Source organism: Microplitis demolitor, chromosome 10, assembly GCF_026212275.2.
Source record: "Microplitis demolitor isolate Queensland-Clemson2020A chromosome 10, iyMicDemo2.1a, whole genome shotgun sequence".
Classification (NCBI taxonomy): domain Eukaryota; kingdom Metazoa; phylum Arthropoda; class Insecta; order Hymenoptera; family Braconidae; genus Microplitis; species Microplitis demolitor.
The window spans coordinates 7,313,556-7,336,884 of NC_068554.1; the positions used below are offsets into that span (position 1 = coordinate 7,313,556).

Genomic DNA, 23,329 nt, shown 5'->3' on the forward strand with positions numbered 1-23,329 from the left:
ATTGTATTGTTGATGGAATTTAATGGTAGCGCCACGCGATTACTGGTGGTAAGATAAAAAATCATTCGTAAAACTTAGTTTATTTTTTCCAATAGAGAAATGTTGAAACTGACTTTGGTCACCATAGAAAAATTTTAAAATAGAAAAATTTTTTCATAGAGTTGTTTTGTCATAGAGATATGCAGGATAGGGAAATATTAAGGAGAATTGTATAGTTATGGAGAAATTTCATAATATAAATATGTTAACACCTAATTCTATCATATTATAGTAAATTTTCTAGAGACTTAATTTTCATTGAGATATATAGTATCGAGATATTTTGGACATGAATTATTGTAGCATATATTTATATTTAATAGAATAAATTTACACAGAGATAATTTTACATAGAATTATTTTGCAACATAAATATATTTAATATTGATATTTTCGCATAGAAATCTATTTAAGAGAGATGTATGTTGGTAGAATACTAAAAGTAGAAAAGTAAAAAGTACGCTTGTAACCAGGTACGGTATGAATACATGGCGCTGATTGTAGTTGTGTATGAAGATCGTCATTTAGTTTACTATATATAATAAATAATTCCAGTAGATCTACCGTTATATATATTTTATTGGTACGTGGTACGTTATTTATGATCTGATCAATATTCGAACATGTGATTGATAAACGAGCGATTATAATTAATTTAATACTTATTATAAATACGACTGGTGATAATTATACAACAAAAAAAATTGTTATCGATTGTGCCGATTTTAACACACAAAAATCTTAAACATTGTTGAGTCGTGGATAATTTTATGAAAAATATTTCGCGATAATCATGATTAAAAAAAATGTAGGGTAGAAGTACCATTTGTAATCACTGCTCCATGTTTGGACATTTAATACTTTATTTCAATTAATGAAAAAGTATAAAAAAAAAACTTTCATTGCAATAGTGTGATAGTATTTTTTAACACATTTAAAAAAATTAATTACATTGCGTATTTTACAACACCGTCTACTATTTTTTTTTGTTTTTGTTCAAAACAATAAATTATAAAAAAAAAAAAAAAAACATTTTAAAAACCTTTAATTTTAGTTTTTTTTTTTTAATGAATTTGTTGAAAAAAAAATCCGAAAATTGTTAATTGTCTACTAGTTTCGGAATCATAATGTAATTACATTTTTTCGGAGTTATTAAATCAAACAAAAAATATAAACTTGAGTAAATCATGAGGTTTGTTTATACTCAAGTACTTACGTAGATGTTTGTAAGAAATAAAAAAAAAAAAAAAAAGTAAAGTCCAACAGTGCATACCTCAAACGCTTATGCAATGTGTTGAATAGTCAATTTACATTTACTAATTACTGAACCACGTATTTCTTTTGAGTTAAAAAAAGTTTTATCTGTTTAAGTAACACGAAATATTTTTTGATAATACGATACTGGCGATTCTAATTTACCTACTGAAAAATATATTAAATAATATACCCTAATAGCACAGTTATCCCTGATAGCCAAGTTGGCGAGAAACTGACGAGAAACTTGCAGCCGCAACTGAAACCAAGTTGATCGCCAACAGTTGGTACCTCCAATAGTTGATGGACATTTTCTGAGAAAGTTGGTGGCAAAAGTTGTAAATCCAAAAAGTTGACGATCACTTTCTGAGAAAGTTGGTGGCAAAAGTTGCTTGCAAAAGTTGGTGATCATAAGTTGACGGTAAGTTTACTTTCAATTTCCTCAGAAACTTGCATTCCAGTTGCGGCTCCATACTGCCGCCAACTTTCTGAGAAAGTTGGCGGTAACTTGTAGCCAAAAGTTGCAAAAGCTGAAGTTGTCGATAACTTGTCGTCAAGTTGGTCGGAAACTAATGAATGACCAACTTTTTCTCGATCAACTCGTGTTATCAGGGTTGCTTTAGCAAAAGTTTACTTACAAAAGTTTCGTTGAATTTTTTGTCAAATTCCCGTCAACTTCGGACTTTTCCATTTTTTACGACAATTTGTATGCAACTTGCTATTAAATTTGACGTAAATTTCCTGCCCGAATTAGGATGCAAATTCACTTCAAAAGTTGTCGTTAATTTTCAGGCGAATTTTATGTCAATTTGTTGTTAATTTGATTTGAAACATTGTTAAGTATTTTTCTACTGTCAAATTGTAGACAATTTTATGTATAAATGTGCTTATATTCTGAAATAGTGAGAATGAACATTATATTTTAAATTTGAGAAAAATTAATCGAAAATTTTTATTTTCAACTTTTGCTGTCAAATTGACGGCAAATTCGGGCAGAAAACTTTAGGTAATTTCAACATCAAATTACCGTCAATTTCAAGCTGAAGTGACTATTAGGAAAAGCAGATATTTTATGTATACGTGAGATCAAAAATTAGGGCAGCAAAAATTGATTTCGATGACAACTCTTTAGGTGATCAACGTTTTAACTCAAAAACTAATATGAAAAATTTGACATCTCGATGAAATCTGATACACGTAAAAAATTTTGTATAGCAGTTTTAATTTTACGTCCAATTTCGATGTCGCACAAAAATTTAACGTTCAAAATAATTCCTCAACTTATCTAACAATATCGATACAAATAATAATAAATATTTTACATAGAATGTTGTACAGTTAGAACAAGAACTCAAAAAGCGTGGATTTCGCACCAATTTTTTTCCACAAGAACATCCTTCGCGAAATGGTTAGAACATAACCTCGACGATTCCGAAGACCGAAAATTTCTATTTAGTATATTTATTATGGTCCGATATTTAAATTATTTACCGAAAATATCATATAATTCATTATAAATTTGAAAATTTCTTGTGTTTTTTTTCCTAAATTACTCTAGAACAAATTTTTTGTCTTTTTAAATTTGACATTTATAAATGCGTTTAAAAATGTGCTCTCGACAAAATTTGCTATTATGCTGTTCTCAAGCGGAGGAGTTTGGCAAAACGAATCCCCATTTTTATATATATTGTCATCCCACCAAGAGAATGCACCTCGGGTGTCGTCGGTTTTTACTCCCACCCTAGATGTTTTATATGCTAAATGTTCTCCTACTTTTCTGTGCGCATGCGCAGTTCATAAATGTTTGGTAGTGGGGGCAATTTCCGAGGTCTATTCTCTTACTGGGACTACAATACTATCCGTCATCACGATGTCAAAAGTATCATTTTCATTTCTCATCAAAAAGAGCACTTGTCACTCTGTCAGATGATAGAAAAGTAATCGTGCCCGAGTAATTTTCGAGTTTGGAATATATCAGTTCGAAATATATTCATTGTCAGGGACACCACAAAAGGCTGGATGCGATCTATCGGCGAGCCCCAACTACTCCCGCCAGTGCTTCTTCGAGTTCGGTGCTCGCCACAAGATCGCATCCAGTTTTTTGTCGTGTTCTTGACAATATATTTCGAACATATATTCCGAATTTAACAACTACTCAGACACGGCTACTTCTCTGTCATCCGGCCGAGTGACAAGTGCCTCTTTTAATGGTAATATAGTATATCCTAAAATTGTGACAACAATGTTTAATGTTTTTGTTTTCTTGGATAACGTTCTTTATAATCCAGAAACTTCCCGAGTCGAAATCTGAAGTGTTATTCCAACGTCTCGAGCGTCTCAAGTGTGATTTCAACGTCTCGAGTGTTACAAATATAACTCCAACGTCTCGGACGCTGCAAGTGTAAGATCTATGACTTAAAAGCATTACAACCATGATCTGGTTCAGGCCGGAGTATCAAGGGCACTACCCTGCTTAAAAAATCTGATAGATTCTCATAAAAAATTTTTATGAGAATGAATCGGTAAAGTGTCCCATCGAAAAATGATAGTCCATATTAGAACCTATGAGAATATTGGGTGCCATCTTTTTGTCCTAACAACCAGTTCTTTCGAGTCGAAAAGTATTTCGATTGAATATTATTCCCGGTATAGTTAAGAGTCAAATGATGTTAATAATGACTGTATTTATTTCTAGTGGATGTTTGAGACAGATTTGTATTTAGTCAGTTGCATTTAATGTTGTTTCCTTTAAATACAGATGGCTGATAGTAACAGTACGAGATGGTGACTTAGTAATTGTAGAAAGATGTCAAATTATGAACAGTTGTACATCGAACTGATGTTATGTATTTGCATACAGTGATTAAGTCGGACATAAAATGTTACATGTGTATTTGTTGCTATCATGAAAAATAGTCACTAATCTATTAAAACAACGATAATTTAATGCATTAGTATTTTATACTTTTTTTAAAATGAGTCAAATAAATTGAGAGCAGTTTGCTTCTAATGCCAGTTGAATTTTTGTCTAGCCTTATTTAAGTTTACAATAATTTCGAGTCAGCGATTGTATGTTGCCAACATACTTGGTAGCATCGAAAGTTGTAGCAAGTGGAGGTTTATGCTCGTGCGATTTAGTGGTAGCAGTAGTATATTATACCAAATTAACTTTATACTAGAGTATACAGCGGTACCAACTTTTTTAATTTTTATATCTCTGAAGGTAAAGTAGATCTCGAAAGGTAACTCTAACATTATACGCGGGTAGGGATCGGAATAAGAAAATTGAAATTCATATAAAATTTCTATTAAAACATTTATTAACAAAAATAAAGACATTACAATTTAGGACTATCATTAAAGATTGTTATTTTGATAACCGTATTTTATATTTTCTTAAAAATAAATAATTTAATTAACATATTTTTTAATAATTTAAAATATTTTATTGTCATAATATAATTTTTACTTTATTTGAAAAATTTAATTATTTACACATAAGTTACATAACAAAAAAATAATAGTTAATTGAAAAAAAGAAAATTATAAATTATAAAATAATTAATTTACTAATTATATCAATATTATTCAAATAAAATATTAGTCTTCACTTTCTATCCATAAATATTAAATAAATTATTTAAAGAAAAGTGATAAGAGACTTTTTTTGGAGAGTGTTCAATTCTAGCGTATTTCACGCCAAATCGAATAATTTAAGAAATTAAAATGTTACACTTTGTGAAATTTATTTTATGTTTTTGTATCGTTAAAGGAATGATTTAAGTAAATTTTTTTGATAATGTTGGGCATTTTGTTGCCGAATTTTTTTTTTTTTTCTTTAAATAATTTATTCATTTTCTCATGTGTTCTTATTAAAACAGAAATTTTGTAAATTTTATTATTTTCTTTTAGAATCCAATTGTGACTGGTAAAAATATTTTCGGATACGTTCTCATACAAACGGGAAGTTTATAAATTTTATTATATTCTCATAGGATCTAATTATTAGTGACAGGATCATTTCCTCCTACATTCTCATCAAAACAAAAATTTTGCTAATTTTATTAATTTTGCATAGTGACAAGATCATTTCCTAATACATTCTCATCCAAATAGAAATTTTGTCAATTTTATTATTTTCTCATAGAATCCCATCATTACTGACGGAATGATTTCCTCATACGTTCTCATTGAAACAAAAATTTTGCTAGTTTTATTATTTTCTCATAGATTCCAGTTGTTAGTGACTAAATCATTTCCTCATACATTCTCAACTGAATAGAAATTTTGTAAATTTTATTATTTTCTTATAGATCCCTATAAATCCCGTGAATATTTTATCCCATCCAACCTTATAAAAACTCATTTTTTATAAACATTTGTATTTTCCGATAGATTCTTATAAAGAATCCCTTATCAGAATCTATGAGAAAATAATTTTTTTAAATACCTCTTATACAATTTCATAAAATTCAGTAAGTTCTATGAGAAGAGGACTCCCCCTTCCCATAGAACTCATTGATTCTTATAAAATTCCTATGAGAATTTATAAGAAGCTATCGGATCTTATGAGATTTTTTAAGCAGGGTAGCTTTCAGATTGTTTGATGGTGGAGGAGCTTAGATTTTTGAAAGGGGGGGAGCGGAAAAATACTGAGTAAAAAATCCAACTAGTCCAGGCTGGAGTACCGAGGGATCTAGATGTCAGATTGTTCTATGCCGGAAGCGCTTAGATATCTTTCTGCTCTGTTCTCCCCCCCCCCCCACACACACACACACAAATCTGAGCTCTTTCGTCATCGAACAATTTGTCAGCTAGATCCCTTGGTACTCCAGCCTGAACCAGTTCATATTTGTAATGCTTTTAAAATATGGATATCTTACATTTGCAACGTCTGAGACGTTGGAGTTACGTTTCCAATGCTCAAAACGTTGGAATCACACTTGAGACCCTTGAGACGTTGGAATAACACTTGAGACGCTCGAGACGTTGGATTAACACTTGAGACACGCTCAAGACGTTGGAAAAACACTTCAGATTTTGACTCGGGTTGAAGTACGGTCTAGGTAATAAAAAAAAGTGATTTTTGTATTCAAGAAATGCTCTTGAATAATCTAAAAATAATAAGTTTCAGTAATTTTTTTTTTTTTTTCAATATTCACTTACTCTAGATCCAATCTATTTTACCAAGTATTATTTTGATGCAAGTTCGATCATTAATGAATCAACAACTTGAATAAATTACAATAACGTTATATGAATTTTGTACAATTTACGGTGTTTTAGAAGAAAGGTATAAAGCTATCGAGTTGGAAAAAAATTATATTCTTACAACCAGACGCAAGTTTACTTAAATTTAAAAATAATACATAGAATATCATCATTTTTTGCATCAAATTTAAGTATTGTTGAAACAAAAGCAAAAGTAGGCAAAATAAAGTCTCTAGTATGTTGAATCAATTACATACATATTTTAATTGAGTGCGTAAAATTCATCGTAAATGCAAATGATATGTTCACAAGTATGCCATGTATTTGAGTAGATAATTTCCTTCAAATGCGTGTGGCCTTTCAGGCAAAGTCGTAGGCGAAAGCGCTGAGGGTGCTTTATGGTCGCTATAAATTTTTTGACTCACTCACTTACATTAAATTTTCTCTATACTCTTTTGATTACAATAAAATGGGTCAGATTGTATACCAACACGAAAACAATTTATCAAAGAATAATTTCGACCCAATCTTAAGTCGATGGATTTTTTTTTAATATATGTTTACCATATATGATATTTCCATGCGGGGATATTTTGTTATAAAACCGATAATTATGGAAGAATGATGCTTCATTCTTTTTTATGAAATTTATTTTGTTTTAGCTTCAGAGATTTGATTTTCTCTATTGCTTAATTGAATTGACAGATTAAATATTAAAAAATAATAATGCCGAATCCTAACTTTTGAGTAAGAATTAAAAGCAAAAATAAATAATCCTATTTTCAAGTCCGCAGAACTAATTCCAAGATTAGTAGCGATTAAAAAAAAGCTCCAAAAAAAGTATTGTTACAGGTGAAAAAAGGTGAAACTTTAGGTTTACATAATTACCTTCACTTTATATATCTTATCATTACACTTGATGAGTAAAGAAATTGATAAATATTCTTATTTTTCAGCTGTGAAAAAGTATCCTTATGAGATAGTGAGATTAATATCATTCAGGCAAATGTGGTATATCCTAATATCAAGACAACAGAGTCTACTAAAAATGGTTTGATTTACTGTCACCAGATGTCATTTCTTAAGTGGTCAGTTTTCAATAGTATTTACTTAGTATTCAATTGAATTGTCAATTTTTTAATTTAACTATATAAATTTGTTTTTTAATATAAATTAATCAATATCCAAAAATACTTAATAACTAATTTTTAAATAGATAAATAGAATGGATCTCAGAGTATTAAATATGTTTCGTCAACAAAGATTGATAGCTGAAGAAATATATAAGGACATTCGTAAAAAAGTTATACTCGGAACTGAAAGTGTCAATACGAGAGTACCGTCGCAATCGGAGGGTGATCAAAGACCAACAATTTTACATTGTGCTATTGATTATAATGATGATGATTTTATTGAATATCTATTAAATAAAGAAAACACTCAAGTCAACCTTAGCATCAGACATTACGGTACAGCTCTTCACCATGCTATTGATAAAGGTAGATATGGTATTGTTTATAAATTAGTCGATGCTGGCGCGGATGTTAATATAAAATCTATACACCGATTCGACGATAGTTATCCTTTGCAATTAGCTGTTAGAAGAAATCATTATTGTATTGCTCAGTTTCTTGTGAGTCGTGGTGCAGATGTTCAAGTTGTACTCAGACCCACAAACGGCTTCACTCGATTGCGTATTGCTGTAAGAGAGGGTAAAGAAGATATGGTAAAATTCTTGATTGAAAATGGTGCTAATGTCCATGAAAAAAGTACAGATTGTGAATCATTGCTTATCGATGCTGTGCGTCATAAAAACGATAGTGTTTTGAAGTATCTTTTGGAAAGCGGTATTGATCCTAATTCTCCGAGTAATGGTGGCTGTAATGTAACACCTTTGCATATTGCGGTTGATATTAATAATGCAGAAGCTGTTCAATTATTATTAAATCATGATGATATCGATATTAACCGACTAACATCTAATGGTAATTCTGTACTTGATTATGCCATTTTCACAGATAATGTTATTATTGTTAGGAGTTTACTGCTTGCTGGTATTGATTTTAATAAAGTAGCAGCTAATTATTTCGATGATTCGCGTAGTTTTTGTGATGTTATTCCATTAATAAGACGGCATATTGTTAAGTTAAGTGCAGCTAATTTGTACGTTATGGACAAAAAATTACATGATGTTATTAGTAGTAACAAATATGCAAACAATTATCGTCAAAAATGTTATGAAGAAGTTGGTCAATTAAAAAAATGTAAAATTTCCGAAACTAATTTCAGTTTTTATGATGTTTTGCATAGAAGTGTGCATAAAATTGCTCAGTTTTTAAGTTACGTTGATATTGATGATGATAATGGGACTTTTGATGATCAAGTATTGAAAGCGGAATTCCCCCTATATGGTGGAATCATTTTTTTTAAATTACACAAAGCAAGACAGCGAAAAAATTTATTAGGAAATGTTGATGATTTGTTTTTTGATATTTTTACAAATAAACTTCCTGATACTTTTGTCAGAAATATTTCTCGATACTTCAGTAATCGAGATTTAAAACAATTAAACGAAAATATGAACGTCGATTCGACTAAATAGAAACCTTAAAACTTGAAAACGTGAAAAATTTTTTTGTCTTATATGTCCACGAAAATAATTATGGATTTATTGATGACAAAATTACTGGTTATATGATAGCTATTTTTTGTACAGTTACAATTTTTTGGTATTAACATTTAAATTTTCATTTGTAACTAATTTTTTATTTAATAAAAAAAATTATAAATATTAATAGTATTGAAAAGCAAACTTTTTATCCAGTAAAAATTCCTAGAGTGTAATGTTTAGGGAGATATTCCCTCTTCGTCGACAAAAAACTTTTAATTTTTTAAAGTTTCTTTTTAGATAGATAAAACAACAACACTGGTCTACTTATAATTACTACTTATAAAGGAAAGTGTATGTTTGTATGTCCAGTCTTTTCTCCACAACCACCTACTACCACACACTCATGGTTGCATTAGTAAATAGCTGTTGGCCTGCGCTTGCAAGTAAAGGAATTTGGTTAGAGTGGGTGGAATTGGGTGGTAAAAATGTGATGAGATTGTCCTGAATGGCATTGAGTGCTTTTGTTAAGTGACAAGCTCGAAGAGCTCGAAAATGGATTCACAACAATGTTTTCGAGCTCATGAAGCTTGAAAACAGCGGGAAGTTTTGGGGCTGTCCCACAGGGTCACCCAACAAACGGAATTTTTTTTTTATACAGCTCCATTTGTAACTAATGTTAACTGGACAACCATAAGATGCTGATGAGCTACAGTTATATTTTTATGTAGCGCCGTCTGTAAATATTGACGATGAGATAACCATGAGAGAGCAGCCGCATTCGAACCTAGCAGACGCCCAGGATTGTTTCATTATTTAATGTTATCCAATTTTGTTTCTAAATTTGTAATGCGTTCGCGCTGTAATAATCAAATCAACAATTCGGTATTTTATTTTATTTATTTAATTTTTTTTTTTCAGAAATATTTTTTTCGGATTGATAATTTTGACCTCACCTATGTCATATTGACGTCATAGAATCTACATAGACATCACATTTACGTCATGTTCACGTCATTAGTTTTACATAGTAATGACATAGCGTGACGTCACTCTGACGTCAAATTTACATCAATGTGTTTACTGGGTATACCCGATAAAAAATTTTTAGATCCAAGCATATATGATCGGATCCAAACAGTTAAATGTGTTTGGATCCAAATTTTGGCGCGATCCAAGCGGATCCAAACAGATCTGACAATATCCAAAGAGATCTCACTATATCTAAGTATATCCAAACAGATCTTAAAATATCAAAAGAGATCCAAACAGATCTCACTATATTCATGAATGTATAAGTGTATTCAAGCAGATCTGCGTAAATGTCAATCTTTAAAAAAATCTGTCTAGATTTAAGCACATATATCTAAATAAGTTTCAATCCTTTCTAATGAATGCATGTATAAATATATTATACTTTAGATCATTCGAAAAACAATATCTACTCACATCTTGGATCATATTGCTATTACCTCTTAGTTCTTTTAATGAACCTAATGTATGTAACATATATCAAAAGTCAATCGATATTTAAGTAAAAAAAATAGATGAATACTTTAGAAACATTGATACTTTTATATTCAATTATTTACGTTTATATTTAATTACATATAATCAAAAAAATTATGAATATTTTCGTAAACTTCTATTTATTATATGAGACTAAATATATTTTATTCACCTTAATCTATATAGTTAAATGTAAACAGATATAATACTACCAATGTGTAATAATTTATTTTCGGAAATATTTATATCTGCTTGGATAAAAGTTATTAATTTTCGTATATTACTCAGATATTCGTGTATAATTAGACAAAAAACTCTGTATTTAATGTCTTAGTCGCAATAGAACTCCGACAGTTCGACGATTCAGGAGCCTTACCTGTATTTGAATATTATTGGATCTGACCAAATATGACGACATATAGACACACATTTTTGGATACAGTCATAAATTCTTGGATATACGTATATCTGCTTTGATATAAATTATTTTTGCATCTATATACCCACGTACATACAGTTAGGCTAAGTAGATATGATATGTACTTATATATGCTTGGATATAAGATTATCTGCATGGATATCAATTTTGATATCTGCTTATATATAGTTGGATCTCAGCAGATATACTTATATATGCTTGGATATGCGTATATCTACTTGGATATCAATCTTAATAGGTCTCTATATCTGTTTACATATGATTAGATCTGAGCAGATATAATTTTATATGCTTATATCTAGCAAGATCAAATATTTGGATGTATTTGATGAATTAACTTCCAAATTTATGGCTTCCTGCACGAGCATGCTCGGTGACAGAGTAGCGCCAGGTCATCAGCCTACTCCATAGTCAAAATCTATTTCCCAGGGATCACACGTGTGTATGGGCCTAGAACTTTCGGGTGAGTCCGAGTCTTCTCGTATGGGAAACAAATTAGCACCACTTTTCATATGTGAAGACCACATCAAAAGACTATTAACTTTAGCTCATCAGTTCTTTTGGGAATTAAACTCAAAACTTTACTGAACTTCGCACACTCAACGGTGTTCGTGGCTACAGGATTGATATCCCGATTAAGTATTCGGTCACGTGAGCTCAGATCATTGGATTGGTCCTTGATCGTCGTAAGCACTCGTATAATCGGCATATTATTTTCTACTAGCTTCAGAAGCATAATCAACGCGATATTAGCGTATATCATCCGATCACGTGAGCTCAGATCGTACGATTGGTCCTTGATCATTGTAAGTCGTGAGCTTATATCAACCGCTGAGCACCGGTACAGCATTGATTATCTTCATCTTATTTTAATGGATCCCGGAAAAAATAGACCTGGAATAAATAGACTCCAAGAAAATAAATCAGCAAAAATAGACCAAAAAAAAAAACGGATGCAAACATCTCAAGTTTTTCATTAGGCCATTAATTTTATTCTATTTTGTAGAAGGCTTTGCCCCTGGACGCTACCGGGACTTTGCACCTGGATCCCTTAGAGGTGTCCTTTTTTAACGAAAGAAATTAACAAGTGAATTGATGGCTACGTAACTTTTGACCCGAAGCCAAATTACCCACGACAAAACATCCGCAAACCAGAATACCCGCGACAAAATACTCGCAAGCCAGCTATCTATAATTAATATACTATCAGATAATACACTAACAACAATTATTGTAATTAAATCCAAATTTTGTGTGTCTAATTAAAAAAATGTATCCACACATAAGAAGGTGTGAAAAATAGCGTCTTTTTTTACGAATTTTGTGTATGTGTGTAACGGGGTAAAATTAAACAAATTCAAATAATTTAAATTTAAATTGTCCTTGAAAATCCCGCGGTTGGTTAATTATCTAAAACCGATTGACCCCGTGATCTAGTTTATCGACTGGTCCCCGGAAGCGCCAATTTTGTAGGCTCATCCTCCCTCCCTAATTAGAAGTAAAAAGAGTGGGAAAATTCACGAAAATTGCCGAGGGGTCGCGGACTTAGATTATTAGGAGTGCACGAGGTGATTTTGGACAGAGTCGGACGGACCGGCAACGAAGCCAGAAGGAACTGCACATCAATTATAAAAGTAATTATATAAGCTCTGGAGAGGTTAGAGTGGAACCTTCCAGAAGCTATAGTCATATAAATAAAATTGAAATTCTTGTATCCGGCAGGAAGCCGATACAATTTAGGAAAGATAATTGATTTGTATTGAATTTTCCACAGATTTAATGATAAAATAAAAAGGAGAGCTGGGAGAAAGTAAAAGAAACGAGGGAATCGGCAGGAGGACTGTACGAGACTAAGAGTGAAGCTAAAACGCCACGAGGAAAAGAAAGAGGTAAATAAATTGTCGGCAGTAGCCACAATTTATTAACAATTAATTTTTCGTAATTATTAAGAAATTATTATTCGTGGACAGTCGCCATTTCCGGGTCGTTCAGTATAAGCTAAAATTCTCAGCAGAAGCCAGAATTCTTTTGCTAATTTACAACGCGGTCCGTCGGAATAAAATTTACGGCAGAAAGGCCAGAATTTTAATCGGTATTAATTATAAATTAAAGAAAAATTTCTCGGCAGGAAGCCAGAAATTAAAATCGTTATCGAGTCATTGTCACATTATAATTTGATCGACATTAGTTAATAAGTAAAATATAATAATAGCTAGTAAGACTGAAAATTTATTTCCGTAATCAAGTGCTGTGAAAAGTGATAAGAAAATTTTAAGAATTAATTATTTAACCTTGATAAAACGATTGATGTCAGTAAATTAATAAAATTTTGTTAAGAGAAAATCTAAAGTTTAACGTGAAGAAAGAAAGACACGAAACAGAGAGAGATAGACTGAGACGCGTGAAGTAGAGAAGGATAGCGTCAGTTACTCAAGTCAGAAAATCTATTACTTGATGGAAAATTTTACTGGTAAAATTTTGTAAATTAAAGTAAATGATTATACAAAAGAGAAAATTAAAAATTACTAAAATAACTAAAAATAAATTTTAAAGAAAGTTGTTGAAGAAAATTAAAACGTGCGTGTGTGAATTAAGTCCAGTGGACAGTAAATAGATTAATTAACGTGTGTGTGTGTGTGTGTGTGTGTGATATGAAATAATTCCAAGGGAATTTTTTTATTAATAAATTTGAAATAATTAGATCCAGGGGATCTGGCAAGTTGCCGAGTTTGTTTAGTATAGATCCAGGGGATCAGGCCAGTGGCCAACTAAATATTTTAATCTATAAAGTCCAGGGGACTAAGTAATTAATGTAATAAAGTCCGGTGGACTCAGTAGTAATAAAATAATTATAAGTGAAGTAAAACCCGGTGGGATAAAATTGTGTGTGATAAATAAAATTGTTAATTATATTAATGAAAGTATTGTGTAATAAATTTAATTCCTCATCCTTTCTCACTCTTGTAAAGTTCAACGACCCTGAATTTTCTAAATTTAACATCTCCGGTTCTGGAAGGCCGAGTCTTATCTTCCAGTGGCGCCCTTATTAAGATCAATTAATAAAGGGGCCAAATTTGGCGAGGTTGAAAATTACCCTGTTATATGTGCAATTAAAATAATATACCCACAAATAAAAAATGTCAAAAGTGGCACTATAGCGGGTATTTTGTCGGGAGTGATTTGTCTTCGGGTCAAAGGTCATGTTACCGAGTTCCGAAATGATAGACATTGAAAGATATGATACTATCAAATTGTAAGGCCGAGTATATTCCTCATGAAATCGGTAGTCAGTTGATAAGTTGATTTGCCGGGTCTATTTTTCCAGTCTATTTTTTCCGTGTCTATTTTTTCCGTGTCTTTTTTTTCCGAGGCTATTATTTCAGATTACCTATTTTAATCCATTTAATTTCATTTTTTTAAATTTTAATAGTGAATTATACCACGAAAGACTTGAAGAATCAAAAAATATATTAACACGAAGACGCGAAGAATTTGACTATTTTGAAACTACTGTCACGATCGAAGTGAGTGAAGGCGACGGGCGAAAGGGTAATTTGAAATCTATTATTTAATATCAGAATGCCGATTTTCCCCTTTCTATAACTCAGCCAAGGAGTTCGATTGAACCTCACATGGTTAGTGTGAGAATATAGGGATTTAAGCACCGATTATTAATTAATAGATTAATGTATGAAATTATTTTTATTCTGTCATCCAACCAAGGAATTACAATCACGTGGCTGATATAAGAATGTTATAATTTCGTGTCACTTTACAACTTATTTGTCTATTTGTACCGAGCGGATGTACTATAGACGGTCCCGTTCAATGACCTGCGTGGCGTTAGGGTAGGTCATGGATTTTCGAAGCGAGAGGGATATTGGGTCGATGAATATGGGCTCTCGAGAAGACCGTGTTCTTTCTCTGTCTTACTTTAAAGTTACTATGACTTAAATTACCAGCACTCGAATGCCAGAGAAAAGGACAGTAAATGAGAAGACAAATGTATACAAAAAAACATGTGTAGTATATTGATAGATTTAATTTTACAAAATATTATAATAATGAACTTACCCCAATGGGTTGATATACCTGCACACACACTCACTTCAGATTCACCAATTTGAATCTTGTGTACACAGGAGTTTACAATGTTTTTATGGTTTTATCGAGATTTACAGATTGAATCTTTGCACAAGAATGCTATGCACGCTGAACCGATAGGCCGGCTTTGCTTTCTAGTGAATTTACGATGATATATATATTCTTTAAATGATTTTTAAAGAAGTATTAACTATTCCCGAACAAGGACTCCGATTGCTTAAGCGGTGGACGTCACGTGAAAGAGTTTAGTTAATTTTATCGCGAACTCAAATGATTTTACTCTAGGTATCCAACCTAGGAGTCCAGATGCCTAGGCGTAGGACCTCACGAGAAAAGGTTTTAAGAATAAAATTCAAGTCGCGTAATTTATATTTTAAATAAAAGAATCGAGTTGCGATTATCGATCTAGGACCCCCGATTGCCTAAGCGTGGAGCGTCACGAGAACGAATTTTGAAATCGACTCAGTGAGTCTTACTCGTGGATGAATCCGATTATCGATCTAGGACCCCCGATTGCCTAGGCGTGGAGCGTCACGAGAACGAATTTTGGATTCTTACTCGCGGATAGATCCGACAAGGGTTTTAGTTGCGGCGGTAATGACTTTTCGATGTTTAATAAAAGAATCGAATTTCGATTATCGAACTAGGACCTTCGATTGCCTAGGCGTGGAGCGTCACGAGAACGAATTTCGAAATTAACTCAGTGAGTCTTACTCGCGGATAGATCCGACAAGGGTTTTCGTTGCGGCGGTAATGACTGGCTTTGATTATTTTTCCGGGGTTTTTATATGAAAAAGTTTGAAAGAAAAGTGGGGCCGAAGATGCCTCTTGCATAGGTTAAAGACGAAGAAGACAATAATATAGAAGGGTTTGATTTCTTTTAGACAGCTGAGAATGACATTTTATTACGGAAGTTCTTGGAATTTTGTAGTAAACAGGATGTAAATAGAAAAATAAGTCCGTGGTGTACTGCTTAAAAATAAAGTAATGAATATATGATGACATTTATGATCGATATATTACATACTCTAGGAAAATATAATTTTAAAAATAATACAAAATTGAGATGAAAAATTTTTAGTGATAGGTGAAGGAACGGAGAGGTTCTGTGGGGGACCATATAAATTTTTAGAGACTGCGTGTCTATGATGACATTTATTATCAATATTTTAGGTGATTCCGAGAAATGTAATTAAAATTTAAAATAGAAGAGCTTCCTATGGTGGAAAAGGGAAAAGTAAGAATCCGCGGGAGACCGTGAGATTCTGTAAAAACGATGTTTCTCCAAAATATATAGTGACATTTATTAGCGATATTTTGGACACTTCTGAGAAATGCAATTAAAAATTAAAAATAAAATAAAATTAGGGATAGATTTCTACATTGGAAAAGAAATAGTAAGGATCCGCGGGAGACGTGAGGCCCATTGGTAACAGATGGTTAAAATAGAAAGGTCGTAAAAATTTGAGTTGAACTAGAACAGGGAAATGTTTTGACAAATTTATTGAGCCCTTTTCGGTGACTTTTATGATGACAAGGGACTCGCGGCCGCGGAAGATTCAGAGAAATCTTTTCGTGGGACATCTGGAAGACATTGAGTCGGTGGATTCTCTATAAGGGATCGGCCGTAGTGGTGCAGCTGTGCATAGAGAAAGAAAGACGTACTATTTTCTAGTTGCTTGTTCTTATCCACGTCTCTCTCTCTTGTAACTTGACCGCTCATACTCGCATACCTTTCTGTGGGAATTCAGAGCAAGCCCAAAATACGTCATAGATATCTATATATGGTCAACGTACGCATACATAACACACACATATGTACAAAACTCGTGCACATATACGTATGTACGGATACCCCTGTATTATTGTATCTTTGGTGAGTGTGCTCCGAATTCTCCAGGTTAATCCTTATAATATATATATATAAAAAGAAAAATTAACGAAAAAAATTACTGATCTTAAGGTTCAGTTGAGTGGTGACTCAGGTGTACCGATTGTTACACTACTTTACCGCGAAAATACGCAAAGTCTTTATAAACAAATTTATACCCGGGAAAAAAGTTCATATCTAGCTATATATAATAAGATGTGACCATATAAGATCATGTATGAATCATATATGATCATATATGATGCATATATATTTTTATATATGAGTCATATATGTTTACATATATGAGTCATACATGTTCATATCTATATACATATAAGCGAAATACCACTGACTCATCACCAGATCTCCGAAACTATTTGACCGATTCATTTAAAATTTGGCAGAGGTACTCGTTTTTCACTGTAGATGAGAGATAAGAAGGAATTTTGCGCAATTCCTAGCCAAAACGGATTTTTCGATAACCATCACGTATGCTACCCCCTCCCCCCAACGTTGCCATGGTAACCGTTACCATGGTTACCGTTGCCATGGTTACCATAGCCATGGTTACCGTTGCCATGGTTACCGTTGCCATGGTTACTGTTACTATGGTTATCAAGGTGGTTACCATGGTAACCGTTGTTATAATAACTGTCAAAATGAATAAATTTTAATAACAAATTCAGTTGTCAATTAAATTCAGAGGAATCATTAGAATAAAAGTAGAAAGATATTAAATACTAATATTCTATAAATCATCTACAGTATTATTTTATATAATGTTAGGCAAATATATTTTGATTTCAAATTTTCTACTAGGTCGATTCAGTCTAAACTATTGGTTAGTTAATCATTTTTCTTCTGAAAGTTATAGGTCAAAATTAACCCATAATTGTAAGATTCTAAAATGGTTTAAAAAAGTAATATTATAAAAAAAAAAAAATATAAAAACGGTTGGCCTTAAAGGTCATCCCTGCAACTTCCCGTTAATTTTATATTTAAGCGCTCAAAATTGTACTTACTCCGAGCTCAAAAATCTGGTAAAAGTTTTATATAACATTATTTCTTAAATTCTAAAACTAAAATACTTTTGAATGAATTAACCGATTTTTACGCGATTGGTGGCATTCGACGCAGTTTTTCAGGCCTCATAAAGAGTCTTTGAGTTTTAATCGATCGAAGTATGAATTTCGATATAATTCAGAAAAAAAATTTTTTTCTGTTTTTTTTTTCGACAACGATAACTCATAAAAGAATGAATCGATTGTGACCGGGCTAGCGGCGATCGACGTGGTTTCTTGATGTTGAGAGCTGATTAGTTTTTGAAATTGATCAGTAGTCGTTTAAAAGTAATTCTATAAAAACCACATTTAAAAAATTTTTTTTTTTGTAGTATTTTCGAGATTTCTCAAAATATACCGGTTCGAATCTGTATAAATTGTATTTTAAATCTAAGTTTGGTCGAGCCCTTTCGGATGGCACCAACCGAGATCAAATCGGTCGAGCCGTTCAAAAGTTATAAGAGGTTTACATACGGCCACACACACACACACACACACACACACACACACACACACACACACACACACACACACACACACACACATAAAGATATACGGACATCACTGCGGAAACATTCGGGGAGACTTCCTAGGACCTCAAAACGTCAACATCCGTTTAAAACTCGATTTTCTAAAAAAGGAGTAAAATTAATAACTTCCCGATTTTTCAGCGGGATGTCAAAAATGTTCTGTGAAGTACGCGATTAACTTTGAATTGAAGACTTGAACATAAAACGATAATAAAACTATTAGAGATCGAAAAGAGTATATCAAATAATAATAATTATTCAATTTTATTTATTTCAAACACACTTTCTATAAGTTAATGAATCTTACATTATTAATAATCATAAAATGGTATTTGACGCAATTTATTGTAAATAATTCATTTGTGATTACTAATAATTATTAGTAATCTAAGATTAATTAACTAATCCATTAAGACATGATTGTTTTTCTCATGGTCAGTTTTACGTGGCATGCTCAAGAGTCAGTTCACCGGACAACTTAATTATTCTTCAACCAGAAAAAAAGACGAAAAACATTGTTTACAAGGAAGTTTTAAGTTTGTAACTGTATAAAACTGTTAATTTTGTTCATTGATAAGTATTGAGTGATTGTTGTATTTTTGTTCATTATGAGAAATAAATTTTTGTAAAAAGTTAAAACTTAATGGGTGATGCGGAAATCTGTGAATGACAAATGCATTGACTGGTACTATTTTTCCTGACTAAAAATTTTAAAAATTCACTTCATTTATCGATAAGAAAATATACATTTTGTATTCAATATAAGAAATAAAGATTAAAATTAATAGTGTGCCCAGCGAAGCGGGCGGGTGGCTGCTCGTATGACCATATATAAAGGCAGAGAAATTTATTCTGACTTATACACAAATCATATAAGATTATATATGGTCACGTATGATCATATATGATACGACATAAAGTATTTTTACTCGATATTCAATCCATATAAGATCATATATGATATAATTTTTTTTTTTCAAAAAATTTTTTTTTTAAACATTTTTTTTTTCGTTGTATTCGCAATTATTTATTATTGTCAAAAAAAATTCCTCAATTTTTTTTACCGCCGGCATTAGCGTTACCCAAAGCGTACCACGTGGAGGTTGCTCGGTCGGATTTACGCTTCTTACACACGCGCGCGTGTCCGTGTGTGTGTCCGTCTATGTGTGTATATGCGTGTGCGCGCGTGCGTTTGTGTCTCCGTCTGTTAATGTCTATGTCTCTACGTCTGTCTTGTGTCTTTGTCGGCGTCTGGTGAAGGGCCTCTAAATTTCTGGCTCACAATTTAGTACCGCGTATTGCCACCTCTGTTTTGTATTACCGTTTGTAAGCGCTCTCGCATGTTGATGCACCGCCGAATTTGTCGCTGCGTAATCCCTTGCCAACATCGTAATTTTGGTGTGATTTCAAATCTTTTTGTAAAGGCATTATTATATATATCTATATACATATAAGCGAAATACCACTGACTCATCACCAGATCTCCGAAACTATTTGACCGATTCATTTAAAATTTGGCAGAGGTACTCCTTTTTCACTGTAGATGAGAGATAAGAAGGGATTTTGCGCAATTCCTAGCCAAAATGGATTTTTCGATAACCATCACGTATGCTACCCCCTCCCCCCAACGTTGCCATGGTAACCGTTACCATGGTTACCGTTGCCATGGTTACCATAGACATGGTTACCGTTGCCATGGTTACTGTTACTATGGTTATCAAGGTGGTTACCATGGTAACCGTTGTTATAATAACTGTCAAAATGAATAAATTGTAATAACAAATTCAGTTGTCAATTAAATTCAGAGGAATCATTAGAATAAAAGTAGAAAGATATTAAATACTAATATTCTATAAATCATCTACAGTATTCTTTTGCATGAAGTTCGCGGTCCAGAGTCATTTACGGCTTTAAGAACTATAAAAGATGTTATCTATCCTACATTTCAAGAAGCTTGCAGAGTAATGGGATTGCTCGAAGACGATGCTCATTGGGATCAAACTTTAGCAGAAGTCTCAATTTCTGATTCATCTTACAAAATACGTGAATTGTTTGCTGTTATGTTAGTTTTTTGCCAAGTTGGAGATCCGATTAAATTATGGGATAAATATCGAGATAATTTCACGGACGATATTATAAGACGAATGAGTAGGAATCGCGAAAACTCTGAGTTAGATGTTGATATTGTTTACAATCAATGTTTGATTAATCTTAAAGATATGGTCATTGCTATGTCAGGTAAGACTCTTTTACAATTTGGTCTCACTTCACCATCTCGAGAACAAGAATCTGGTATTATTAATCAACAATATTTAAATGAATTAGCTTATGACACTGATAAGTTAACCGAAGAAGTGATAAAAAGTGTTCCGATACTGAAAAAGAACAGAAAGAAGCATATGAATCTATATTGAATAGTGTCGTTTCTGATTCTGGACGATTGTTCTTCCTTGATGCTCCTGGTGGAACGGGAAAAACATTCTTGATTAATTTGTTGCTTGCGAAAATTAGAAGTGAAAAAAGTATTGCTATTGCTGTTGCTTCTTCAGGAATTGCGGCTACTTTAATTGACGGAGGCAAAACAGCTCACTCGACATTTAAATTACCTCTTGAAATGAATCATTCTGATAATATTCTATGCAATATTTCTAAGCAGAGTTATAGGGCTCACGTTATCAGAGAAGCAAAACTGATAGTATGGGATGAATGCACTATGGCTCACAAAAATGCTATTGAAGCTCTCAACAGAACTCTTAAGGATATAAGAAATAGTGACCGAATAATGGGTGGAATAACTGTTGTTTTAGCTGGTGACTTCAGACAAACTTTACCTGTTGTACCACGAGGTACACGTGCAGATGAAGTCGAAGCCTGTCTCAAATCCTCAGTTTTATGGCCTCATGTTAACGTACTGTCTTTGAAAATTAATATGCGCGTTCATATACAACATGATTTGAGAGCAGAAGAATTTTCAAAGTTACTCATTGATATAGGGAATGGACAAATTTCAGAAGTTGACGGACGAATAAGTATTCCGGATAACCTAGGTGATATTGTTGATGATTTAACTACATTAACTGATAAAATATACCCAGATATCAATAAAATTGGAGTTAATTGCTCTTCATGGCTAAAAGAAAGAGCTATTCTGACTCCAACGAATGATTCAGCGAATAGCATTAACAACTATCTTATAGAAAAGCTATCAACTAATCAAATGAAGTATAAATCTATTGACACAGTCGTAGAAGTTGATGATGCTGTCCATTATCCTGTCGAGTTCTTACATACACTCAATCCACCCGGAATACCATCTCATATTCTCAATCTTAAAATTGGAGCACCAATAATGTTACTGCGCAATTTGAATCCTCCAAAACTATGTAACGGTACCAGGCTACAAGTGAAAAATTTACATAGAAATATTATTGAAGCTACAATTTTAACAGGTAAACATGAAGGAGAAGTCGTATTTATTCCAAGAATTCCTATGGTTCCATCTGACTACCATTTCAACTTCAAACGTCTACAATTTCCTGTTAGGGTTTGCTATGCTATGACTATCAATAAAGCGCAGGGGCAGAGTTTAAAATTAGCTGGTGTAGATTTGAGACATGATTGTTTTTCTCATGGTCAGTTTTACGTGGCATGCTCAAGAGTCAGTTCACCGGACAACTTGATTATTCTTCAACTAGAAAAAAAGACGAAAAACATTGTTTACAAGGAAGTTTTAAGTTTGTAACTGTATAAAACTGTTAATTTTATTCATTGATAAGTATTGAGTGATTGTTATATTTTTGTTCATTATGAGAAATAAATTTTTGTAAAAAGTTAAAACTTAATTTTTTTTTGTTGTGTATGCCTCCTGGGGATCCCGCAACGTTAAATAACGGGGACGCATTCCAATACACAGTACCTCATGGGTGATGCGGAAATCTGTGAATGACAAATGCATTGACTGGTACTATTTTTCCTGACTAAAAATTTTAAAAATTCACTTCATTTATCGATAAGAAAATATTCATTTTGTATTTAATATAAGAAATAAAGATTAAAATTAATAGTGTGCCCAGCGAAGCGGGCGGGTGGCTGCTAGTATGTATATATATATATATATATATATATATATATATATATATATTATAACACAAAAATTGATCCATTCAAGCATACGTTAATACGCCAAGATCTCCTTTGTGCCACAAATTTCGTTCTCTATCTTTAGCCTCCAGTCTCAATGCTAACAGAGCGCCAAGTAATTTTTTTATCACTGGAATCACCAAACCAGTAAATCTTAAGAATTAGATAAATTTTTGATCTGTGGAACTATCTCAAAACCACGCATAAACAAAAACCGGATAATTTTTGATCTGTGGAATTATCACCAAAACCACGCAACTAAATAAAACTAAAACTTAACAAGATGCTCAGAACTTATAAGCAAAAACAAAAACAGAGACTGGAAAACTAAAAACAGAGTTACGGTATGCCATGGTGTCGCTCAGTGTGTAGGTTTATGGAGAGAGGGAGTGGTCCGGGTTACATCATTCCAAATTCATGTAGATTATCAGTGAATTTGCAATTTTTATTTAAACAACAAATAATCTAAGATCTCCATTTAACAATTAACAAAATACTGTAGCTTCGTACAAATAAGTCTTCTTTATAACAAAATACTGAATCTAATAATAATGAAGTTAA

The 23,329-nt window shown here is 32.3% G+C and overlaps 2 protein-coding genes across 20 annotated transcripts; both read left to right on the forward strand.

Moving 5' to 3' along the window:
- The first annotated feature begins 36 nt into the window (after positions 1-36).
- LOC103575396 (ankyrin-3) lies at positions 37-9,230 on the forward strand. Of its 19 annotated transcripts, XM_014443940.2 has the most exons (6): positions 3,186-3,503; positions 6,331-6,359; positions 6,465-6,586; positions 7,167-7,366; positions 7,461-7,592; positions 7,721-9,230. In XM_014443940.2, exon 6 carries the CDS (start codon positions 7,730-7,732, stop codon positions 9,104-9,106), a length of 1,377 nt encoding a protein of 458 aa, XP_014299426.1. In that variant the 5' UTR covers positions 3,186-3,503; positions 6,331-6,359; positions 6,465-6,586; positions 7,167-7,366; positions 7,461-7,592; positions 7,721-7,729; the 3' UTR covers positions 9,107-9,230. The 19 variants fall into 19 exon arrangements, with proteins under 19 accessions (XP_053598130.1, XP_014299428.1, XP_014299436.1 ...); XM_014443949.2 differs by lacking the exon at positions 6,465-6,586 and having other exon boundaries at positions 7,292-7,366; XM_014443939.2 differs by lacking the exon at positions 6,331-6,359.
- Positions 9,231-20,308: 11,078 nt separating this feature from the next.
- Positions 20,309-22,370, forward strand: LOC128668797 (uncharacterized). Its single transcript, XM_053742486.1, has 3 exons — positions 20,309-20,400; positions 20,496-20,866; positions 20,971-22,370. The coding sequence occupies exons 1-3, from the start codon at positions 20,309-20,311 to the stop codon at positions 22,368-22,370; spliced, it is 1,863 nt and encodes a 620-aa protein (XP_053598461.1).
- Positions 22,371-23,329: the final 959 nt, after the last annotated feature.

Excerpts from the sequence above, each read along its gene's own strand:
- LOC128668797 (XM_053742486.1), top strand. The coding sequence starts at position 20,309 with ATGGTTACCGTTGCCATGGTTACTGTTACTATGGTTATCAAGGTGGTT. Across the intron at positions 20,401-20,495 it reads ACTGTCAAAATGAATAAATT|TATTCTTTTGCATGAAGTTC; the intron begins GTAATAACAAAT and ends AATCATCTACAG. Across the intron at positions 20,867-20,970 it reads TATGGTCATTGCTATGTCAG|TTAACCGAAGAAGTGATAAA; the intron begins GTAAGACTCTTT and ends GACACTGATAAG.
- LOC103575396 (XM_053742155.1), top strand. The coding sequence starts at position 7,730 with ATGGATCTCAGAGTATTAAATATGTTTCGTCAACAAAGATTGATAGCT.